The sequence below is a fragment of the Hyla sarda genome, chromosome 7 (assembly GCF_029499605.1).
Source record: "Hyla sarda isolate aHylSar1 chromosome 7, aHylSar1.hap1, whole genome shotgun sequence".
Taxonomy (NCBI): Eukaryota; Metazoa; Chordata; class Amphibia; order Anura; family Hylidae; genus Hyla; species Hyla sarda.
The window spans coordinates 110,408,277-110,434,633 of record NC_079195.1 but is presented as its reverse complement, the minus strand read 5'-3'; the positions used below and the strand labels follow the sequence as shown (position 1 = coordinate 110,434,633).

Below are 26,357 nucleotides of genomic sequence, written 5' to 3'. Positions count from 1 at the left end.
CAGGTTAGGCTGGACAGGTGGTTTCTGAGCTGTGAGGAGTCACGTAAAAAAATGGGTAAGGTGAGTACATATTTCTGTAAATACAAGTCAATATTGTGAGCCAAATTACTGGTGGGAGAGTTGGTACATGCTATTATTGGTCTACCGGGTGGTTGAGTTAATGATTTGTGAATTTTTGGTAAGTAATAAAAATACGTATGATTGTAATGATTGGTGGTGAGGAACTGAAGTTCTTGTTTCTTGAGGATGTCTTCATGGTGGGCTTGTTGGAATAAGGTCTGGAATCAGTTCTCCAATCATTTTTTTGAAGGGATCCCCATGGATTCTCTGGTAGAATTCCTTGTCCGACAGTATTCTTTGCGTTTCTTCATGGTATTGGCAATAGCTCAGAATTACTAAGCCTCCTCCCTTGTCCGCTGAGGGGAACACTAGTTCAGTATTTTCTTAGAGTATTCTCAGGGCTTGTTTTTCTCGTTTACTTAAATTAGATTTCTGTTTTTTTTGCCGTGATGGTAAGACTTTTTAATTTGCGAGATGTAATCTCATGGAAGGTGCTAATGAATAGTCCTTGTGAGTTGACAGAGTAGATGGTAGAGGGTACCTTTACTGGCTGATGGATTATGCCCGTATTTTCTGTTGTTTTTTTGATTTCTACTCGTTGTCCCCCTTTGGAGAGCATGTTAAAATGCCTGCCAACTCACAAAGACCGTTCATTAGCCCCTTCCGTGAGATTACATCTTGCAAATTAAAAAGTCTTACCATCACGGCAAAACCCCAGAAATGTAATTTAAGTAAACTATAAAAACAAGCCCTGAGAATACTCCCAAAAATACTAAACTAGTGTTCCGCCCAGCGGACAAGGGAGGAGGCTTAGTAATTCTGAGCTATTGCCAATACCATGAAGAAGCGCAAAGAATACTGTCGGACAAGGAATTCTACCAGAGAATCCATAGGAATCCTTTCAAAAAAATAATTGGGGAACTGGAGACCTTATACCAACAAGCCCACCATGAAGACATCCTCAATAAACAAGAACTACAGTTCCTCACCACCAATCATTACAATCATCCGTATTGTTATTACTTACCAAAAATTCACAAATCATTAACTCAACCACCCGGTAGACCAATTATCGCATGTACCAACTCTCCCACAAGTAATTTGGCTCACTATATTGACTTGTATTTACAAAAATATGTACTCACCTTACCCAGTTTTTTACGTGATTCCTCACAGCTCATAACCCACCTGTCCAGCCTAACCTGGGACCCCACATATACCATGGTCACATGTGACGTTACATCTTTGTATACCAACATTGACCACCAACTGGGTCTCAATGCAGTCCAATCTTTTCTGCAAAATGATGATGAGCTATCAGAACCACAACGTCACTTTATTTTCAAGGTCTAAGATACATCTTAGAAAATAACTTTTTTATATACAATGGAGCCACATTTCAACAGAATAAAGGCAATGCTATGTGGGGCCAAAGTGACCCCTGCTTATGCTAATTTATTTATGGGATCACTCGAAGCCGAATATATCTGGAAAAACTCCCCCCTTCTTCAAGATATAATTTGCTATCGTCAATACATTGACGATCTGATATTTATTTGGTGAGGATCACCCGCCACCACTAATTTGCTACTTGAGCACCTAAATAATATCAACTGGGGCATAGCTTTCACCCTCCAGACGGACAACACAAATATTGAATTTCTTGATCTAGTTATCACCCAAGATCAAGACAAATTCATCACGTCAACTTTTTTAAAAAAAAGTTGACACAAACAGTTATATTGATTTCAACAGTGGCCACTATAAAAAGTGGCTCAAAAATGTGCCGTATTCACAGTATAAAAGAGTGAGGAGAAATTGCACCAATGATAATGAGTTTCGGAAACAAGCAGGTATTTTAAGAAAATGTTTTGTGGTAAAAAACAAAATACCTGAAACAGCTACTCATGGATGCATATGAAAATATGACCCAGGAAGACTGCCTCAAGCCACGTAGCACCACGACGAAGCCACCTAATGAGGACTACAGTTTTAATTTTATAACCACCTATAGCTCAACAACTCAAGCGATCAAGAACATCTTAAGGAAGCATTGGCACATCTTGGAAAGTAACAATTTTCTAAAAGGAGTACTTCCAGCACACCCTAAGGTCACTTTCAGGAGAGCACAGTCTCTGAAAAATCTGTTGGCTCCCAGCCAACTCAGGAGACAACAGGCAAAACCTAGGGACCTCAGAAAACCGTGAAGTTACCAATGTGGCAGAAACCGATGCCTATGTTGTAAAGAAATTGAACATGGGTGCCAGTCATTCCAATCCCAAACTACGGGAGAAAAATTCAAGATTAAGCACCACCTTACCTGTGAATCTGACCATGTCATTAACCTTATACAATGCTGTTGTGGACTACAGTACATAGGCAGGACCACCCAGAAATTGAGATGTAGAATCAACAAACATCGATTTAATGTGAAAACTGGTTTTCTGTTACACAGCCTGTCAAGGCATTGTAGTCAAGTCCATCAGGGGATTATGAAACCGTTTACAGTTACTCCTATAGATACCGTTCCAGAAAATAAATCAAATCGGTTCGAGGTCCTCAAGAAACTAGAGGTTTTCTGGATTAATAAATGCAACTCCTTGCAACCCCTTGGACTGAATGAGATTTCAGAAACCATAGTAGTATGAATTATAAAAAGTATATGAGCTTGCCAGTAAATACTGTTCTCTCTAGTGCTGCTATCTTCTAATATATAACCGACCACTGCTGCTATTCTTGCTGCTATCATAATACCATCAAAATCACATATATTTATTTGATAGTCAGTTCTTTTATAATTGCCACCCCGTCTATCATTCTAATATACATTTAATACCAATTGCTGCTGTCCTCTTTTTCAATAGATAGCTAATAAATGTTGCTATCTCATTGTTATTTTCACCACCATCCTAATCCTATATGTGTCACTATTTGTTCTATAATTTTAATTTATACCCCCAATTTCAATTGCTAAAAATCCCAGTTCTGCCCCCGTTTTTTAGCCTGTCCTTTCCTCACAATTATCGGTGATGATTGGCTTCACTAGCCCTATTTATTTGTTTATTTACACCAAGTATCAGGTAACCCCCGCCCCTGTTAGGCACGCTACGGTCTGTATATCGCTCTGACCCTAAGGGCATCTACGCAGAGATGCACACTGCTCCGCCTCTCCCAAGCCACATCCCAGTCGTGGGACACCGTTCAGCGGATTCAGCGCTGACTAACATCCTCCCCTCAATTGAAAACTGTAAACACGCCCCTCTCTAGCTACGCTACAGCCTTGTAGCACCCTCCTGCCCGAACATGAGACCGCACACAGCGATCTATGCTCCGGCCTCCAGATTTCCTTGTGCAATACATACGACTGCGTACAGCGATCTTTCTCTTGAATACCTGTCACTCCATAACAAATTATCTACGCTGATCACGGCCTGAGCACAGTGGGACTTAAGCAATCAGCGTAGTATACGTAATCTTCGTGGGTACACTTACAATATTAAACATCACCACTCAAACTAATACAGACTTCCTAGGCACACAAAATGTGATTTTTACATAAAGTTTATAACTGTCACCATATGTTCTTATACCCTCTTTTTGGTTTTATTAGTATTTCAGTGGTTTTTTTTTTTATGTTTTTACTAATGTAAGAAATATTTGTGAATACCAAAATGAATGTGACCTTTACCAGACAACTGAAAGGGTATTTCAGTGTCCTACCTGCACCTTACCTGTAAGCACATTACCTGAGGAAGGGTCCTTTTCGGACCAGAAACATGTTGTATTATTGCAATAAAATATACTTTAGACTTTGACCGTATCCTAGCGCTTATCTCGTAGAACCAGCGCCCAGAAAAGCTCATGTTTTTTCCACTGAATTGCCTTCCCACCGGATCAAGACCGGATGAGCTGAGGCTGCAGGCTCCATATCTCTATCTAGATGTCTTTTCAGGTGTTGTGCTCTTAGTGCAACACCATCTGGTAAGTGTCTTTTCACCTACCTATTGCACATTAGAGTGACATACTTCACCAGGGGCGCGTATCGCTTTCTTTTTTCTTTCCCTTAAGGCCAAAATGGGGTGTGTCCTTAAGGGGTTAAATGAATGAATCCAAGTTGTAACACCACACACAATCTGAAGACAGGTGTGGTGCTGTTTTTGAAGGACACTAGCTCTGTTTTTCTATTCCTGGATAACGTCTTCAAGGTCGGACATATTCTAAAAAAATCTTCATCCGATAGGTGGCACTATAGAGTAAGTTCCTTTCCTTCTAGTGTTGTGCTAATTATAGCCGGCAATAATCAAAGACCTGATGATGATTATGGCATCCATGTTGTAAGTAGTCGCCATCTTAGATGTGTTACAAGCAGGTCCAATTGTATTCAGGAAAGGGACACTTTTTAATATATCTAAGAGGGAGGAAATGCACTCTTGTCACTCAGTATTTATGATGTGATAAGACATGAGGTGGTTTCTGGAACCATCCACCCCAGGACAAGATAAGACACTGTGAAACTAATGAGTTTATTTCTTTACATAAAAAATAATCCATAGGATAAGTTAGTGTCATGTCCACAATTGAATATTGCTGGGGACATGTACACATACATATTATTTTATATCACACAGTGCATATAGTTATGCTATATCCTAGACGTTAAAAAACTTAACATATCTGAGAAATAGTCGGCTCAAATGTGAATTGTATCAATTAGATTTTTCTGCAATTCACCAGGTCATAATTTTTATAATTTTTATTAGACCATGTTTCATAATTCATAGTTGAGTTATTATGTGCTATTAAAAATTACCCTTACTAGAAATGAATGAATTTGCATATTATTTTTCCCATGGAGCATTGCACGGTTTGTAAGACTCCATACGCCAGTTTGGAGGAATCCTGAAGGAAACCCAACTACTCCCCTAGTCCTGAGTTGAAAGCCTTTCACTAGCCAGCCAGTGCCCTGCTCTGCACTGACAAGGGGCATGAACCCTGAAAGTGCTGTCTACAAATGAGGAACTTTGCCTTTTGTAGGAGATTCTGGTTTGGCATATAATCGCTAATGTTTTAAAGGGGTACTCCGGTGGAAAACAATTTATTTGCAATCAACTGGTGCCAGAAAGTTAAACAGATTTGTAAATTACTTTTGATTAAAAATCCTAATCCTTCCAGTACTTATCAGCTGCTGTATGCTACAGAGGAAGTTCTTTAAAAAAAATTATTTTCTGTCTGACCACAGTGTTCTCTGCTGATACCTCTGTCCATTTCAGGAACTGTCCAGAGTGGGAACAAATCCCCATAGCAAACCGATCCTGCTATGGACAGTTCCTGACATGGACAGAGGTGTCAGCAGAGAGCACTGTGGTCAGACAGAGAAAAAATTCAAAAAGAAAATAACTTCTTCTGTAGTATACAGCAGCTGATAAGTACTGAAAGGATTAAGATTTTTAAATAGAAGTGATTTAAAAATCTGTTTAACTTTCTGGCATCAGTTGATTTAAAAAAAATATTTTCCACCGGAGTACCCCTTTTAAGGCTCTTTGAAGGGGCTTCCCTTGACTTTTTGCTTGATCGTTAATTGGTGGGGTGCCAACACTCAGCACCCAGGCTAATAAGCTGTTCAGTGCTCTGAACTATACAGTGAATGAAGCCAGCAGCCCTGTGCCATTCATTTTATGGTGGCCCAGGTAACTGCAGCTTGGCACAAAAGTTATTAGGAGCCGAGCTATAGTTACCCAGCACCACCACTAAACAATGAACGGTGCAGGACATATCGTAGGGAACCGATCAGTGATTGATGGCCTATCCCGAAGCCATCATTAAAAGATTCTGGCAAACCCCTTTAAAAGGGTATTCCAGGAAAAAACTTTTTTTTTTTATATATCAACTGGTTCCAGAAAGTTAAACAGATTTGTAAATTACTTCTATTAAAAAAATCTTAATCCTTTCAGTACTTATGAGCTTCTGAAGTTAAGGTTGTTCTTTTCTGTCTAAGTAATCTCTGATGACACCTGTCTCCGGAAACACCCAGTTTAGAAGCAAATTCCCATAGCAAACCTCTTCTAAACTGGGCGGTTCCTGAGACACGTGTCATCAGAGATTACTTAGACAGAAAAGAACAACCTTAACTTCAAAAGCTTATAAGTACTGAAAGGATTAAGATTTTTTAATAGAAGTAATTTACAAATCTGTTTAACTTTCTGGAACCAGTTGATATATAAAAAAAAGTTTTTTTCCTTTTTGGCCTTAAGGACTCAGACAATTTAATTTTTACGTTTTCATTTTTTCCTCCTCGCCTTCTAAAAATCATAACTCTTTTATATTTTCATCCACAGACTAGTATGAGGGCTTGTTTTTTGCGCGACCAGTTGTCCTTTGTAATGACATCATTCATTATATCATAAAATGTATGGCGCAACCAAAAAAACACTATTTTTGTGGGGAAATTAAAACGAAAAACGCAATTTTGCTAATTTTGGAAGGTTTTGTTTTCACGCCGTACAATTTATGGTAAAAATGACGTGTGTTCTTTATTCTTAGGGTCAATACGATTAAAATGATACCCATTATTATATACTTGTATATTATTGTTGCGCTTAAAAAAAATCACAAACTTTTTAACCAAATTAGTACGTTTATAATCCCTTTATTTTGATGACCTCTAACTTTTTTATTTTTTCGTATAAGTGGCGGTATGGGGGCTAATTTTTTGCGCCATGATCTGTACTTTTTTTTTATACCACATTTGCATATAAAAAACTTTTAATACACTTTTTATATTTTTTTTTTTAATAAAATGTATTAAAAAAAGTAGGAATTTTGGACTTTTTTTTATTTTTTTTCGTTCACGCCGTTCACCGTACGGGATCATTAACATTTTATTTTAATAGTTCGGACATTTACGCACGCGGCGATACCAAATATGTCTATAAAAAATGTTTTTTGCGCTTTTTGGGGGTAAAATAGGAAAAAACGGACGTTTTACTTTTTTATTGGGGGAGGGGATTTTTCACTTTTTTTACTTTTACTTTTACATTTTTTTACATTTTTTTTTACACTTGAATAGTCCCCATAGGGGACTATTCATAGCAATACCATGATTGCTAATACTGATCTGTTCTATGTATAGGACATAGAACAGATCAGTATTATCGGTCATCTTCTGCTCTGGTCTGCTCGATCACAGACCAGAGCAGGAGACGCCGGGAGCCGCACGGAGGAAGGAGAGGGGACCTCCGTGCGGCGTTATGAATGATCGGATCCCCGCAGCAGCGCTGCGGGCGATCCGATCGTTCATTTAAATCGCGAACTCCCGCAGATGCCGGGATCTGTATTGATCCCGGCACCTGAGGAGTTAATGGCGGACGCCCGCGAGATCGCGGGCGTCGGCCATTGCCGGCGGGTCCCTGATTGCGATCAGCAGCCGGGATCAGCCGCGCATGACACGGGCATCGCTCCGATGCCCGCGGTTATGCTTAGGACGTAAATGTACGTCCTGGTGCGTTAAGTACCACCTCACCAGGACATACATTTACGTCCTGCATCCTTAAGGGGTTAAGTATCAGACATTGATTGTAAGGGAGGCTACCTCCAGTAGATGGCACTGTAGAACAAGTTCTTGCGCTTTTGAAAATACGCTCCTTTGCAAGATTTATTTATTATAACATTTCAATTTATTCTGTTCCATGATACATAATATGTTGTCCTGAAGCTCTCAGGTTAGAGCGTTCAATTTATCTCATTTTCACATAAACACTGAAGAACAGCAACTTTAAGCAATCCAAGATTCAATTTCACAGACTTTTTCTGTGCGGTCCTTCCGCTTAACTTCAACTGTACAGGTATGCTTGTTGAGAATTGCTTCACAATTTTCAGGATCTTTCAAAATTGGCTTTTTGTAGCTAAAAGAAAACCAAGATATATATTTACCGTGTGTTACACTACATAAATCTAACCTTACATCCCACCAATTTAAGATATTACAAAGGATGTTGGGAAGCTGAAGAGGAAAGTTATTTCCATTTAGAGGTAAAACTATCTTAGTACAGTGATCCCTCAACTTACAATGGCCACAACATACAATAGTTTCAACATACAATGGTCTTTTCTGGACCATTGTAACTTGAAACCGGACTCAACATACAATGATACGGACAGTCCAGATCTGTGAAACGTGTCAATGGCAGGAAGAACCGACCAATCAGAATGGGCATTCACTGGTAAAACCCCTGTATTACTGAAGTGTATGCACTGACTGGTGTCTGGTAGTGCCCCCTACAGTACAGGGAGGTATTACATGTTCTGTACTCTTTACCTGTATTACTGAAGCGTATGCACTGACTGATGTCTGGTAGCGCCACCTACAGTACAGGGAGGTATTACATGTTCTGTACTCTTTACCTGTACCAGGGTTAGCTTCTCCTTTGGACACCAGGTGAGAGCAACTCCATTACTTTTTTAGGACACTGTGTGTACTGTACTAGACCCCGAAGAAGCTCCTGTCCTCTACATAGACCAGTGTTTCCCAAGCAGGGTGCCCCCAGCTGTTGCAAAACTACAACTCCCAGCATGCCCGGACAGCCTTTGGCTGTCCGGGCATGCTGGGAGTTGTAGTTTTGCAAAAGCTGGAGGCTCCCTGCTTGGGAAACACTGACATAGACAGTGATTACAGCTCCCAGCAGATCTTTATTACTTTTATATGTAAGGAATTAGCTTTATCTATATTAGTTATCTACTTATTATTCTTTAATCCTCACTTTTTCCTATTTTTGGATGACATTTTGGGGGCTTCAGAACCAATTACCAGGTTTCCATAGAGTTCTGGTCTCAACATACAATGGTTTCAACATACAATGTTCGTCCTGGAACCAATTAATATTGTAACTTGAGGGACCACTGTATTCACTGCAAAAATAAACAGGTTATAAATGTCTGCTTAGCCCTTGGCCCTGAGGCTGACCTTGAAGCTTTTGAGCCCCAGTGCATAATCTTTACCAGGGCCCCCCACCATTCACATCGCTATCCGTAATACTTGTGCGTATAGATGTGGCAGTAATACCAAGACTGAGTTGTAAGTGCAACATTTACATTCCCTATAGTGACTCCATTCCCCTAACATTTGGGTGCCACTTCTTTTCTATTGACTTCAGAGAAGAATGTCAAGAATATTAAATGGGCACTGCCATTTGCAAAATGTTTTATATAATGTTCTTAATAGCAGTATATATGTATATTTGTAATATACATTGGTTTCACCCAAAAATAAACACATTTTTAAACCAATGTATACAAATATACATATGTATTACAATGTATTACAAATCTACATATAGAAGGAGATTTATCAAGCTCCATAGATTTGCTTTGCTTAAAAAAGTGATTTTTGCTTATTCCAACGCACATTTCCGAAATCTGCTCACGTAGTAATTCATTTTTTTTACTTTGCAGTGGTCATGTATTTATAAAATGCGATAGTCGCTATTTATGAAGAAAAAAAGTTGTATGTATTCCAGGTCCAACCTGGCTTACTATATGTGCTGCCGAAGCGAGCACACAACCTGGCTTACGGAAAGTGCATACGTCCGCAAAAAGGAAATGAACACCAATCATAAAACAAAGCTAATACATTTAATGTTAATTATGAAAAAAAATTATTATATAACTATATCATTATTCATTTTAAGGTTGAAAATACACACTGCATACCTTGTTAATTTTAGGATACATACATGCTGGCGTACATGGGGCATTATATTAAGGGGCACATAACAGGAGCCCCCCTGTCATGTGCCCCTCACATATAGTGCCCCTCACATATAATGCCCCCTGCCAAGTTTCCCTCACACTAAATGTCCCCTTTTATGTGCCACTAAGTTTTCATAAGGCACTGTGTAACATACAGTGCCCCTATGATGTTTTCTACAGCTTTCTTACTTGCACTGTGCATGGGTGTTTAATGCAATTCTTTTTCTGCTAATGTACACACATACAGACACACACAGACACTCACACAGACACACACATTCACACAAACACTCACACACATACACACTCACACTCTTCTGCGGGGTCTTACAAAACCGAAAATGAGCTAGCCCAGCAAACAGCTTACTGCTCGGGCACTGTGCGAGCCGCAGTGATGTGCTCGCTCTGCGCCGGCGCGATTATGGGACGTCATCACGCTGCTCTGTTGTGGATCGCTTCCCACGCAGCTCAAATTCTGCAAACAAAGAGCAAGCAGCGTGAGAAAGGTGGGTTTTATGGTGGAGCTGAATCTGACAGCTCCTGCTCCACACTGCTAGAGTACAGGGGTGGGGGCAGCAATCCATTATGCTGGCACACCACCCTCCCCTCTACATTACTATTCCTCATGAAAGTGGAACCTACCCATAAGCCGGATCAAAAAACCACAAAACACTCGGCTAACATAAGTCACATCGACCCCCCCCCCCCTACATGCTGATAAGATGGGTTGTTGCAGGATAGTTGTAGTGCAGCTATTTAGTGCCAGGCTGGCCAGTGAGGGTGTCACGCGGAGCGGTACGCCCCCCCCTTCCCGTCACTCTCTAGCAACGCTACTGGCAATAAAGGGTTGATAAAGAACTTTGGCCATTAACATAAGGGAAAACTTTTCTGCTTTAAAAAATGCTTTTGTAAGGGTGTTACCCGGTTTTTGCTGAAAAGAATGATAAATCTCCTTCATAATGTTTGCAAATGACAGGTATACTTTAAATATCAGTTTGTGTGACAAAAGTTGGGCACTTTTTTCCCCTCATTTCAAGAAAGATATTACAACTCAATGAATCACTAACCAAAAGGTTATCCAGCTGGCACTGTCCATTCTACCTCAGCCCAAATTCATATAAGAAGAAGGAACGATGCAGCCCTCTTCCGGACCAAGGTAGTTTTATTCAGGGCAGGGATTACACCAACAGCGAAGCAACAGTTGCTTTGTAAGTTACCCTAGTTTTTTCACGACCTCCGAGGTTATGTACCTAGCAAAACAATTGTTGCTTTGATGTTGTTATATTGGCTGTGAAAAAAAACTACTTGGACCAGATGAGTGCTGCAGCGTTACTTCTTCTTTCACAATTCAGTGAATTTCTATAAGATTGTTACGTCTTGATTGTATCTTTGTACAATTTTATGACTTCCTATAGAATGAGACTGTTATACAATAGTTCCTAAGTTTTATGTTATACATCTAAAATTTTACTTAGTCCCAAGAAGCATTTCCTTCTCATGCAGTGATGGCATATTGCTAGGATATGTCATTTTAATATAGTCAAGGGCAATTTAACCTCGGGGACCTCCATGATCTTGAGAATATTTTTTTTTTACATGTACAGCTGCTTCAGTCTCAGAAAGGGACACAATGCTACACTAGCACTATGTTCCCTTTATTCCTATATGCCATGGGGGTCCCAGAGGTTGAACTTTTACCAATCATGAAGTGATGGCATAGACTAGAGATGGGAATTCCATGTTAATATTAAATAAATAGAAAAAGAGAATTTACAGGAAACCTGTAATTACATTTTACCATATATAACACATAGCAATGAGCTATATGTGGTAAAATCTTCTTTCACACCATCCCCGGGAGACGTTCCTTTCTTTCTTCCTCACCATCCCTGGAAAAATGTTCTTGCCAGCAGGGATGGTGAGGAAATTATGTTTTAACATGTCCCCCACCGGCCCTGTAAGTAGTCCCCTGGGCGGGGTGCTATACTCACCTAGTCCTGTCTGCTGTGCTATAATCATGCCCCCTCAATGTGATTTGTAAGGAAAAAATAGGTGCGCTCCTAGTGTAATACCCCTTCGGTTAGGGTGCCGCATATGGGGTCAGTCTCCTTACCAGATGCTTTTGTGCGGATGGCACAACACCTTCATAGGAATGTAGACACGCTTTGAAGTCTGTATTCCATGTGGGGTGGCTGCCTGTATCGTGATAATCATAAGGGTTTAGAGAGAGAAGGTATCCAAAGACTGGACGTCTAAAGTGGCGCCCTCACCCAGAAAATGGAGGATGCCAAAAGTTTGAACCTGAACCGGGTTCTTCGTCAGGTAGTGAGTAACAGAGGTGTAAAGAGAGCCTACATAAAAACAAGTCTGCCGGTCTACTGTCGGGTCACTGGGTCAGAGTCCGTACACACCGGGTCCACGACAATAGTATTAAACAGTAATACATAAAGCTTAAAATATTTATGAATGAAAGAGGAGTTGTTAGTCTGCTTGTGTTTCCATTGTAGAAGGATTGCATGATTAAAACAGTTTCACAAGTGTTACTACGAACACAGCGTGTTGCCACTTAGGTTAATAAGACAAACTTACTCATGAAATAAACAGAAGCGGTGGAGCCTACGAGCATAGCATATAATCGCTTAGGTGAGTTCGAGATACTATTAATGCTACTTAAAGGGGTTCTTTGCTGGAATACAATCTTTTTTTATTTTAAATCAACTGGTGTCAGAAAGTTAAACAGATTTGTAAATTACTTATATTTAAAAATCTTAATCCTTCCAGTACTTACCAGCTGCTGTATACTACAGAGGAAGTTCTTTTCTTATTGAATTTCTTTTCAGTCTGACCACAGTGCTCTCTTCTGACACCTCGGTCCATGTCAGGAACTGTCCAGAGCAGGAGCTAGTCCCCATAACAACACAGTTCCTGACATGGAAAGAGGTGTCAGCAGGGAGCAATGTTGTCAGACAGAAAATAAATTTAAAAAGAAAAGAACTTCCTGTGTAGTATACATCAGCTGATAAGTACTGGAAGGATTAATATTTTTAAATTGAAGTAATTTACAAATCTGTTTAACTTTCTGGCACCAGTTGAAATTAAAAAAATAATTTTCCGCTGGAGTACCCCTTTAAGGATTTAGGGAGTATTTATAATTTTATGATCTTTCATAGGCAAGAACCACAGTAAATAATATTAGTAATAATTCTAAAGACATAAAGAAAAGTATACGATAGAGAATAGTAATAATAATTCTTTGCCAGTAGGAATTTAGTAGCTAGTGTAAAACAAAAGTGTATATGCTAAACACTCTTAATGATGATTATATGATTTGTTGTTATACTGGAACATCGTACTTTGTTAGAGCCAGTAGAAATTAGGATTATTTATATATAAGGGAGCTTTCTAAGAAGAACCAAAAGATGATGGTGTATAATAGGGGAAGGAGGGAGAAACATTTACCTTCAGATATGTATTGGTTAGATATGTTTAGACTGCAGTTCACTAAATTTGATATTTTTTATATAATTTCATTATATGGGCATACTTATAAATACATATTTTTTATATTTTATTGCACCTGAATTATTGTGCGCATGATCGTGCACCCAAATCGTCGTACGAATATGTGGATAAATATTTTGTGGATGAATATTCTCTTATTAACATTGTGATTTTATGTTTTATTTTTGAATCTTTATGTATTATTGTTTAATACTATCGTTGTGGACACGGTGTGTACGGACTCTGACCCGTTGACCCGGCAGTAGTTTGACAGACTTGTTTTTATGTTGACACTCTTTACACTTTTGTTGCTCAGTGTCTGACGAAGAACCCGGTTCAGGTTCGAAACGATTACGTTGCACCAATTTCAATGTGATTCAATCTTTTGGCATCCTCTGTTTTCTGGGTGAGGTGCCACTTCAGACGTCCAGTCTTTGGATACCTCTAAACCCTCAGCGTGATTGACAGCTACTCCGTCTGCTTAGGGAGCACAGTGGTGACTAGGGCTGTCAATCATGCTGAGGGGGGTGTAATTACAGCTGGAGCAAATGGGACTAGGTGAGTATAGCTCCCCACCCAGGGCTGGCAGGGGACACTTTCAAACATCATATCCTTACCATTCCTGCTGGCAAGAACATCTCCCAGGGATGGTGAGAAGAAAGTTTTAACATATATAACGTGTTGCTACTTGTTATATAGGGTAAAATCTGATGATAGGTTCCCTTTAAATTGGCAAAATGTTGTAGTTGATTGAAAAGCACCAGCCTAAGGTTCACACAGCAGAATTTCCACACTAAATTTCCTCTACTTCTCTACACAAAAACCATGGCACACAAATAATCCAAGCAGAATTTCCAGTAATCCATGTTGAAATTCTTTCTAGGAATCCTTGTGGATCCAAAGCCCCATTGGAAGTTACTGATGAGGAAATTCTGTATTGTGAACCCGTCCTAAGGGTATGTTCAAACTGCGGTATCCCCGCGGAATTCCATGAGCGGAATTCCGTGAGTAAAATTCCGCACAGTGAACGGTAGCATCTGTGTGAATGGGTCTTCCGCGAGACCCGTTCACACTCCTCAAATAATTATAGTTGGTGTTATAGAACTGGGCCTACATCCTTTATCTTGCATCAGTGAGCTGTGTGATAGATAGCTACATAAATATGCTTTTTGTGTTCATTTCCTTTTGAACAGAAGTTGCAGTTTGATGCTTAGAAATCATTTAAAAATGCATATAACAGGCTAGTGCAAATGAATATAAACCATAGCTCTTGCACATTGATAGTCAAGCAGGAAAATGTTTACTAATTCAACTTGTGATTGCAAATCATTTTAAAGTACCAGAATACACTTTACAAACTAATGTATCTAGGTAGTTATACATATTGGCCATTAAATGTAAAATGCTACATATTCAGGCCATATTCCCACATTGTGGATGCTTAGTGGTACCATCACAGATTCACCATTGTGCATCTGCAACCTGTACACACAATCTTACACACAACATTTAAATCAGTAAAGCTATTGATAGTAAATTTCAAATGTTGAAAAATTTTTCACCCTTACTGCTTATAGAATATAAATGAAGAATTAAAAGACATACTTAGTACAGCATGTTATGTAATCTGCATGACAAGTGCATATTGAGCAGTCATCTGATTTCCATTCATGTCCTTTCTCATGATAGTGTCCATCCTTCCTGCAGCCTGAAACAAAATGCGTAAAAAAAGGGCATCAGCCATCACAAACATGAGCATGAGTGTAACCACTAGGCTTTTCATAGTGACATATCAGAAGTTGTGATTGGTGGGGATGCCATCTGCTGGGATTTATACCAATCTCTCGAACAAAGGGGCAGCGGTGTTAAGATGAGTGCTGTGTCCCTTTGTTTCTGCTCAGATCACCTCGGCAAGCTGTGAGCATGGATAAAGAACACTATGTCCTACAGACATACATAGAGCTGCCATGACATCCGAATTACCTCTGGTAACCTTTACTCATTGTATACTGGTACTATTGGTCATAGAAAGTGATCTTACCTTTGTTAACATGTTTCATACATATACATTCAGGGTACACATCCAAACAGGAGAACATATTGTTAGCCGGAATAACAGGGTGCAAGAACTGACAATACATTCAGTGTATTCCATTTCGAAATGACCAGCACTTATAGGGTTAATGATTCCTCAAGATGTCATATATTCTTAAAATTCACAACAACTTTCTCTTTGATTAGGGCAGTGCTTCTCAAACAGTGGGGCGCGCCCCCCAGGGGGGGGCGCAAGGCTCCGTAAAGGGGGCCCGACTCACTCGAAAGCGGTGTCCCACATGGCGTTGATTGCCTAGCAACTCTACGGCTGGATCTTACTTACGGCCCTGGGTTGTCAGTGTGGCGGTCTGGGAGAGGCACTTTGAACTCCGGCGTGGTGCGCTACTACGTTCAGATGTGAGGTCACATCGGGGTGACGTGACCTCACGTCTAAGCACAGCAGCCCACCATGTCGGAGTTCACTGTGCCACCGAGCAGTGCACCCACCGCCCTGCTCTCTCTCGTACAGGCCCTGCTTGTCCTCCATGTAAAGAGCCCTGCTTGTTGTCAGTGTACAGAGCCCTGCTTGTTGTGAGTGTACAGAGCCCTGCTTGTTGTCAGTGTACAGAGCCCCGCTTGTTGTCAGTGTACAGAGCCCTGCTTGTTGTCAGTGTACAGAGCCTCATATACGTTAATAAGGATACAGTGTTATGCAGAGGTGTACTTATAACAATTTTATAGACAAATTATACTATTTACAGTCGCGCGGGGGGCGCAAAATGTTTTCTTCTTCCTATGGGGGGTGGGGGTGGGCATGACAGAAAATAATTGAGAAGCACTGGATTAGGGGGAGGGAGGGGGAATTATGAACCAGCAACCCCCTCCATGTTTGCTCATCAAATCTCCACACAGTCTGCTCCACTGATAGATGACCACCAGAAACATCCAAGTAAGTTCCATATACAAGACCAAAGGACAGATGCAGTCATGCATCTTTTGCACCCTTTTTTAAGGCATATTAGATAAACATACATAGCAGTTATAAATACAGTGGCTTGTTTATTCGCAAATCCCGCCAGAAGCAATGACCACTATGTCATATCGGGTCGCTGCGGGGAGTACATGCGTGCCAAAAGCGATGAGTTAAACAGCCTCTCTGGAGCGCAAACAGCGGTCCAAAAAGGCATAGAGGAGTGGAACCTACACAGAGAAAGAAGCTGTAATATAAATATTTTAACATTTTTCATTAAACCCATTTCTGGTTTTGCCTAAAAATACTGCCCAAAATACTATGTGTGAACCTAACTTTAAATTTCAATTTGTAGAATTAAAACCAAAGCAGATATATATATATATATATATATATATATATATATATATTAAAAAAAAAAAGAAAATATTTCACAACTCACCATATTTGTCTTGCTTATACAACACATGTTTATGATTATTATATTTCATTTTTGCATTGTGCTCCGTCACACACTGAGCAGTACATAAAGCTATCATGGTCACTGCCACCAGAATACGCAGAAAGTACTCCTGTGGATAGTAAGAAGTACACATCACTGATGATCAAGGTTATGCTTTTCCATAATGACTTACCCTTCTTTTATGCTTTTACGTTCTATAATAAATTAATGATATAGGGATGGTGCCTTTTTCCACTGCCTTGAGATCCACAAATCTTCTCATCCTAATCTCTACACCCATAAAAATCTTTAGCATCATTCTTAGAATATTGTGTCCATTCACATATACAGACTTTATTAACCCCTTAAGGACACATGACGTTCTCATACGTCTCCATTTCCGAGTCCTTAAGGACACATGACGTATGAGAACATCATGTGTTTTACCGGCCCCCCGCAACCATCTGGAGCGGAGCCGGTGCCCGATGCCTGCTAAAATCGTTCAGCAGGCATCTGGGCATATCGCCCAGGGGGGTCATGATGATCCCCCATGGTGGCGATGGCCGCAGATCGCTGGACAATTCAGTCTAGCGATCTGCGGCGGATTCCGGGTCAATCGGGTCTCCAGTGACCCGGAATTATTGGCTGATCGGGGCCATCAGAGACTGCCCCGAACAGCCAGAGCCAGCAGGGGTGAGGTGGCACTGGTGCCACCTCACGATCGCCCTGATTCGTCGGCCGGATTACCGGCCGACCAATCAGGGCGCCTGCTGCGGGTGTCACTCCGCAACCCGCTCCGCCCCTCTTCCGGAGGACGTGAGCGGGTGCGGGACGTGCACCCCGGGTGCTGGGGACCCCGATCCCCGGCGTCCCTGTTTGGATCGGGGCCCCAGGAGCAGCGGCGGCGACGAGGGACTGACCTGATGCGGCTGGATCGTTGGAGGTGAGTGACAGCCTCCTGCTGTTGCTTAGCAACAGCTCCCAGCATGCAAAAAGGGCATGCTGGGAGCTGTAGTTATGCAACAGCAGGAGGCAGACCACCACAACTTCCAGCATTCCCTTATGGGCATGCTGGGACTTGTAGTTTTACAACAGCTGGAGGAACATTCTTTCTATGGAAAAGTGTACCTTCAGCTGTTGTATAACTACAACTCCCAGCTTGCACAATCAGATAAAGTGCATGCTGGGAGTTGTAGTGGTGCATCTGGTGGTTGCATAACTACACCTCCCAGCATGCCTGTTGGCTGTCTGACTGCTGAGAGTTGTAGTTTTGCAACAGCTGAAGGCACACTGAGTTAAGTAGCAAACCAGTGTGTCTCCAGCTGTTGCATAACTACAATCCCCAGCATCCCCAGACAAAGTAGTATGCCTCCAGCTGTTGCATAACTACAAGACCCAGCATGCCCTTCCGCTGTCTGTACATGCTGGGGGTTGTAGCTTTTACAACAGCTGAAGGCACACTGGTTGCAAAACACTGAGTTTGTTACCAAACTCGGTGTTTCACAACCAGTGTACCTCCAGCTGTTGCAAAACTACAACTCCCAGCATGCACTGATAGACCGTACATGCTGGGAGTTGTAGTTTTGCAACAGCTGGATGTTCCCCGCCTCCCAATGTGAATGTACAGGGTACACTCACATGGGCGGAGGATTACAGTAAGTATCCGGCTGCAAGTTTGAGGTGCGGCAAATTTTCTGCCGCAGCTCAAACTGCCAGCGAGAAACTACTGTGAACCCCCGCCCGTGCGACTGTACCCTAAAAACACTACACTACATTAACACACAATAAAATAAAAAGTAAAAAACACTGCGTATACACATACCCCTACACAGCCCCCCTCCCCAATAAAAATGAAAAACGTCTGGTACGCCACTGTTTCCAAAACGGAGCCTCCAGCTGTTGCAAAACAACTACTCCCAGTATTGCCAGATAGCCGTTGACTGTCTAGGCATGCTGGGAGTTTTACAACAGCTGGAGGCACCCTGTTTGGGAATCACTGGCGTAGAATACCCCTATGTCCACCCCTATGCAAGTCCCTAATTTAGGCCTCAAATGCGCATGGTGCTCTCACTTTGGAGCCCTGTCGTATTTCAAGGCAACAGTTTAGGGCCACATATGGGGTATCGCCGTACTCGGGAGAAATTGCCTAACAAATTTTGCAGGGTATTTTCTGCTATTACCCTTTTTTAAAATGTAAATTTTTTGGGAAAACAAGCATTTTAGGTAAAAAAAAATATATTTTTTTACATATGCAAAAGTCGTGAAACACCAGTAGGGTATTAAGGTTCAAATTACCCCTTGTTACGTTCCCCGCCAAATGTGACTCCTTCTCTTCTGAGACCTGTAGTGCGCCAGCAGAGCACTTTTCACCCCCATATGGGGTGTTTTCTGTATCGGGAGAAATTGGGCTTCAAATTTTGTGGGGTATTTTCTGCTATTACCCTTTTTAAAAATGTAACATTTTTGGGAAACCAAGCATTTTAGGTAAAAAATATATATATTTTTTTTACATATGCAATAGTCGTGAATCACCTGTGGGGTATTACGGTTTACTTTACCCCTTGTTACGTTCCCTGAGGGGTCTAGTTTCCAAAATGGTATGCCATGTGTTTTTTTTAGCTGTCCAGCTGTCCTGGCACCATAGGGGCTTCCTAAAGTTGACATGCCCCCCAAAAACCATTTGTCGCTCCTTCCCTTCTGAGCCCTCTACTGCGCCCGCTGAACACTTTACATAGACATATGAGGTATGTGCTTACTCGAGAGAAATTGGGTTTCAAATACAAGTAAAAATTTTCTCCCTTTTTACCCCTTGCAAAAATTCAAAAATTGGGTCTACAAGAACATGCGAGTGTAAAAAATGAAGATTTTGAATTTTCTCCTTCACTTTGCTGCTATTCCTGTGAAACACCTAAAGGGTTAATACACTTACTGAATGTCATTTTGAATACTTTGGGGGGGTGTAGTTTTTATAATGGGGTCTTTTATGGGGTATTTCTAATATGAAGACCCTTCAAATCCACTTCAAAACTGAACTGGTCCCTGAAAAATAGTGAGTTTGAAAATTTTGTGAAAAATTTAAAAATTGCTGCTGAACTTTGAAACCCTCTGGTGTCTTCCAAAAGTAAAAACTCATAAATTTTATGATGCAAACATAAAGTAGACATATTGTATATGTGAACCCCAAAAAATATATATTTTGAATATCCATTTTCCTTACAAGCAGAGAGCTTCAAAGTTAGAAAAATGCAAAATTTTCATTTTTTTCATCAAATTTTGGGATTTTTCTCCAAGAAAGGTGAAAGTAGAATATGTCACGAATAAACAATCTCGGAATCAGAATGATAACTAAAAGCATTCCAGAGTTATTAATGTTTAAAGTGACAGTGGTCAGAATTGCAAAAAACGCTCCGGTCCTTAAGGTGTAAAATGGCCTGGTCCTTAAGGGGTTAATGTAGTCTCCTCGCATGTACTGTATGTTTGACATACAAGAAATTATTTGGACTGTATTCCTCTGCTACAGACTCGTATGGTCTATTGGCAAATAACAAGGAAATTGACGCAATTAAAGAAAATTAGCTGTCGAAACGCCCATCAATCACTATAAATGAATTACATTTATTTATACTGTCCAACACCTTTTAAACTATGGGAAATAATAATGTAGGAAAATTGCAGTCCCCCAATGCCAACTTCTTTTGTTAACTTGTGGTCTGGTGCAATATACAGTGTTATCTTATATAGGGAATAATTGTGGGAACCCCATGTTTGTAAATAAAGCATGAGATCAGACTTACCATAGCTGCTGCCCGTATTACTGCTAAGCTCAATGGCCAGATATCCTTGTCATTTCATTAATTTATATACTGGCTGGTGACTCTATTCCACAGAGTTATGCAAACACAGTCCTACAACAATAGAATTCTTTACTGGCACACTATATATTAAAGGACTAAGGGATATGTACAGACGGTTTTAAAAGACAACACAGTAAATCGGTTTGTGATACGGCTAGTTGCTGCAATCCCTCCATAGAGGCTTAGAGTGTTTTTGGGAACATCTCAAGATGGCAATGTAAATTGTTTGCATAGTAGGAGTGTACCAAGGAATTAATTTCAGCCTGTTTAGTTATGAATTGCTTGACTTGTTACAGAACAGTCTCAGCTTTAGAGGACAAGACTCATTTTTAAAGGAATTTGATCTAATATTTACCTCTTAGTACCATGGCTTCCCTATTAGCTTATAGGCAAGCTGTTTTCTTGACAGCCTTTAACCTCTTCAGGGCATATGGATACGCCCTGCATTCCGAGTCCTCTTCCGGAGGACATGAGCGGGTGCGGGAAGAAGACCCCGGGAGCTGGGGACCCCCATCCCCGGCGACCCTGTTGGGATCGGGGCCCCAGGAGCGACGGCGGCGGCGGCGGCGAGGGACTGACCTGGGGAGCAGCAGTTGGAGCTGAGTGACAGGCTCCTGCTGTTGCTTAGCAACAGCTCCCAGCATGCAAAAAGGGCATGCTGGGAGCTGTAGTTATGCAACAGCAGGAGGCAGACCACCCCAACTCCCAGCATTCCCTTATGGGCATGCTGGGACTTATAGTTTTGCAACAGCTGGAGGCACATTTTTTCTATGGAAAAGTGTACCTAACTACAACTCCCAGCTTACACAAACAGCTAAAGTGCATGCTGGGAGTTGTAGTGGTGCATCTGCTGGTTGCATAACTACAACTCCCAGCATGCCCGTTGGCTGTCGGTGACTGCTGAGAGTTGTAGTTTTGCAACAGCTGGAGGCACACTGGTTGTGAAATTCAGTTTTTTTTTAACCTAACTCAGTGTTTCACGACCGGTGTGCCTCCAGCTGTTGCAAACTACAACTGCCAGCATGCACCGTACATGCTGGGAGTTGTAGTTTTGCAACAGCTGAAGGCACACTGGTTGTGAAACACTGAGTTAGGTCACAAACTCAGTGATACATAACCAGTGTGCCTACAGCTGTTGCAAAACGAAAACTCTCAGCATGTACAGTCTGTCAGTGCATGCTGGGAGTTGTAGTTTTGCAACAGCTGGATGTTTCTCCCCCCCCCAATGTGAATGTACAGGGTACACTCACATGTGCGGAGGTTTACAGCAAGTATCCGGCTGCAAGTTTGAGCTGCGGCAAATTTTCTGCAAGTATCCGGCTGAATGTCCATTTTCCTTACAAGCGGAAAGCTTCAAAGTTAGAAAAATGCAAAATTTTCAAATTTTTCATCAAATTTGGGGATTTTTCATCAAGTTACCAAAAAAATTTACTACTATGTTAAAGTAGAATATGTCACGAAAAAACAATCTCGGAATCAGAATGATAATTAAAAGCATTCCAGAGTTATTAATGTTTAAAGTGACAGTGGTCAGATGTGCAAAAAACGCTCTGGTTCTTAAGGCCAAAATGGGCTTGGTCCTTAAGGGGTTAAAGGGGTACTCCGCTGCTAAGTGTTTGGAACAAACTGTTCCGAACGCTGGTGCCGGCGTCAGGAGCTCATAACGTCATAGCCCCGCCCCTCATGACATCACGCACCACCCTCTCAATGCAAGTCTATGGGAGGGGGCGTTACAGCCATCACGCATCCTCCCATAGTCTTGCATTGAAGGGGCAGGGCTATGACATCATGGGGGGGGGGGCTATGACGTCACGAACTCCCGGCTCCAGCATTCGGAACAGTTTGTTCCAAACGCTGAGCAGTGGAGTACCCCTTTAAGTGTGGGTAATTTGTTTATTCCGATGGCTCTAAAAATTAAACAAATAATTCTAAGCTAATAAACGTTGAAGACATTTATGAAAATGTGCTTGTTCTGTACCATATAGAACCCTGTAGTGTTTACCATGGTAGGCTTTTGTATGGAGGAGTAATCATACAGTTATATTCTGCCATTATGCTTTTTAGTATGAAGTATGATTTAGATTATATATGACATGACTATGACATGTCAGGAGTTTTGGGGGTAGGGCTGGTTGTTGGGGGTATGGATGGTGAGGCCCCCTGTTCACTTAAACAAAGAGGCAGAAGCACTCTGAGCACTGGTTATTTATCTCTTGCATATCTCTCCTTTGAAAGCCAAGAATGCGGTGAGTAAAAGAATAGGCACAGCGCTCTGACCACTTTTATTTGTTTATTTTAGCAATGGGTGGGGATCTGAGGACCCAGACCCCACTGATCAGAACCTCTCACACATCCCTATGAATGTCTACACAGAGTCTAATAAGTCTAATAGCTCCTTAAGAGGTAAGTCCATCCTTCTAACATCAGAAATGATTATCAATACTAGAAATAAGTTCTAAAAATAAAACAAATACTGCAGAGATAAAAATCACTAAAAAGATAATAACTATATCCAGGGGTCAAGTCCTAGAAAAAAAGTGTGGGAACCCAAGATTTCTAATACACCCCCCCCCCTCGCGACATCACGTTCCGCCATCACGCCCCCTCCCATAGACTTGCATTAAGGAGACGGGCCGTGACATCACAAGGAACAAAGCCGTGAATTCATGATACTCCGGCCCCTGTATTGCCAGTCATTAAGCACAGAGCGAGTTTGCTCTGTGCAGTAATGACAGCGGGGGGTGCCCCAGCGGCGATCAGACATCTTATCCCATATCCTTTGGATAGAGGATAATATGTCTAGGGGAGGAGTACCCCTTTAAGTACCAGGACACCAAGATGTATATTTACATCCAATGGGGGAGATTCATTAAAACCTGGATAGAGGATAAGTTGACCAGTTGCCCATAGCAACCGATCAGATCACTACTTTATTTTTTTAAAAGGCCTCTGAAAATGAAAGCAGTGATCTGATTGGTTCCTATGGGCAACTACTCCACTTTTCCTCTGCACAGGTTTTTATATATCTCCCACAATGTTCTTAAGGGGTTATCATTCTGATATTACACTGTAACAAAAACCTCCTTATGTCCCTATAATCATGATAACACACTGTAAGAAACCTCCTCATGTAACCTTCTTAGAACTGGGGTGACACACTGTAACAAACCCTTTCCTCATGTAATCTCCTTACTACTGGGGTGACACACTGTAACAAACCCTTTCCTCGTGTAATCTCCTTACTACTGGGGTGACACACTGTAACAAACCTCCTCCTCATGTAATCTCCTTACTACTGGGGTGACACCCTGTAACAAACCTCCTCCTCATGTAATCACCTTACTACTGGAGTGACACACTGTAACAAACCTCCTCCTCATGTAATCTCCTTACTACTGGGGTGACACACTGTAACAAACCTCCTCCTCATGTAATCACCTTACGACTGGGGTGACACACTGTAACAAACCTCTTCCTCATGTAATCTCCTTACTACTGGGGTGACACACTGTAACAACCCTCCTCCTCATGTATTCTCCTTACTACTGGGGTGACACACTGTAACAAACCTCCTCCTCATGTAATTACCTTACTACTGGGGTGACACACTGCAACAAACCTCCACCTCATGTAATCTCCTTACTACTGGGATGACACACTGTAACAAACCCCCTCCTCATGTAATCTCCTTACTACTGGGGTGACACACTGTAACAAATCTCCTCCTTATGTAATCTCCTTACTACTGTGGTGACACACTGTAACAAATCTTCCATGTAATTACCTTACTGGAGTGACATGTGACATGTCTCCTCCAGCTCAGCCCCGCCTCCTCCACAGCATCACACAGGTCCTTCAGCCACGATCTCTCCTTTTCCTCCACAGCTAAGCTCCTCCCCCAACATGTGATGGTGACATCATCACAGGTCCTGCTTCTCCAGCATCAAGCAGTCCGGGCTGGGGGAGGAGACGGAGGGAGGGTAAGAACAGAGAGGTCGGTCCTGCAGGACTAATGTAACAGGGACGGCGTTCCTCCTGTGGAAAAAGCAAAGGAACTCCGTTCCTGTGCGTTCCTGCAGGACCCGAGCCCTGACTATATCACTTTTTGAGAATGCAATGAGATCTCCATCATGTTTATTCCTGTACAAGATAGATTCAGTCAATTACAAGGCTTAGATAATAAGAATACAAATAGAGCAGGTCAGGAAAGAGAAGTACAAGAAAGCACGGATGTCAAATGGAGACAAGGCAACTGGGAAAACCAGATAAAAATTATATGTCAAAATATAATGAAAAAACAACAAGGACCCACAAAAAGGTCAAGTAAATAAAAACAAAATAGAATCTTTTAAACGTTTAAAAAAATGAGAGGCAAAAGGGGACATACATTTATCAAAAAGCAAAACCTAACGAATGAACCCATTCATCTGCATGTAAAAAATGTGTGCGTAACATTGGTTTAGGGCTCGTTCACACGGCCGGATCAAAACAGTGTGCCTCAGATGTGCCACTGCGATGTGCGAGTTGCCGCTTGCATGCACAGTATACTCGCACTCATTGCGGATGCTCTCGGCCTAGCTCAGGGAGCAGGGGAGCGGCTGCGATGTGTGCGAGTACACCACGCATGCGCGTGGCGACTCGCACAACACAGCAGTGTGTCTGCTCATAGCTGCAGATTTCCGCTCCGAGCAGGCACATCTGAGGCACACTTTAGGGGTCCATCGTCAGCAGATCCGCAGCATAAAATACGCTGTGGATCGGCCCGTGTGAACGAGCCCTTAGGGTACATTTACATGTGTGTATTTTTGCTTCAGATTTGCTGCTGCAGATTTTGCTGTCCATTGAAGTCAGTGCTCTACAGCAGGAAATGTGCACGTGTGAACGCACCCTTAAATAAGTATTTTTAAAAATTATACTTATACAACAGTAACAACAATTCACAATTCATCCGCACAACCATAAAAAAAAAAAAAATTCTATCTCAATGAGTTACATTTATTGCATTTCATAAAACCCCAAACCACTTTATTGCATCTTAGAAATATGCCAAATTAAACACAGGCGTTTACAGTATTTCCCATAAGTGAGTCGACCCCTCCCGTTTTTGTAAATATTTTAACATATCTTTTTATGTGACAACACTAAAGAAATGACACTGCTACAATGTAAAGTGCACATCTGTATAACAGTGTTTAAAGCGCAACTGTCATGGATATTATACCCCCCAGACTAATAACATGATAGTATAGATGATGATACGTGTAATGCAGCTGTACTTTTGGCTGCTCTTTATCACACTTTATCAGCAGGAAAATAGATTTATCATGCGGTCAGCAACAGTCGGATAGGCGTAGCCGGGGATCATAATGCCCACCTCCGTCACGCCTACCCCCTGTAAGTGAGCGCTGGGACCACTGTGTGGTTGACACACAGGTCCCCACACCCGATGTCCATGATGTGCGGGCCGGCGTGACTCCACTGAGCCTATACATATTATGTGCACCTTTATGATATATAATGCCCGTACTCCTCTTCTTTCTTCTCCTGGTGCCGGAGACGCGCTGCTTCTGCTTTCACTAGAGGCAGAGAGAAAGCGCTCACTCCCATTGTCTGCCACCAGCTCAGTGCCCATGTGCAGTGCTAGAGGCAGGGAGCGACCTCTAGTGAAAGCAGAAGCAGCGTGTCTCCAGCACATGGAGAAGAAAGAAGAGGAGTACAGGCACTGTATATCATAAAGGTGCACATAATATGT

At 41.6% G+C, this 26,357-nt stretch overlaps 1 protein-coding gene across 5 annotated transcripts; it reads right to left on the bottom strand.

The window, feature by feature from the left end:
* Positions 1-7,687: 7,687 nt before the first annotated feature.
* LOC130282315 (beta-microseminoprotein J1-like) lies at positions 7,688-24,482 on the bottom strand. Of its 5 annotated transcripts, none has more exons than XM_056530420.1 (5): positions 24,390-24,482; positions 20,546-20,656; positions 16,752-16,881; positions 14,911-15,013; positions 7,688-7,961 (listed from the first exon to the last, which is right to left on the bottom strand). In XM_056530420.1, exons 2-5 carry the CDS (start codon positions 20,546-20,548, stop codon positions 7,832-7,834), a joined length of 366 nt encoding a protein of 121 aa, XP_056386395.1. In that variant the 5' UTR covers positions 20,549-20,656; positions 24,390-24,482; the 3' UTR covers positions 7,688-7,831. The 5 variants fall into 5 exon arrangements, with proteins under 5 accessions (XP_056386395.1, XP_056386396.1, XP_056386394.1 ...); XM_056530421.1 differs by lacking the exon at positions 24,390-24,482 and adding an exon at positions 21,185-21,215; XM_056530419.1 differs by lacking the exon at positions 24,390-24,482 and adding an exon at positions 20,961-21,178.
* Between the last annotated feature and the right edge of the window lie 1,875 nt (positions 24,483-26,357).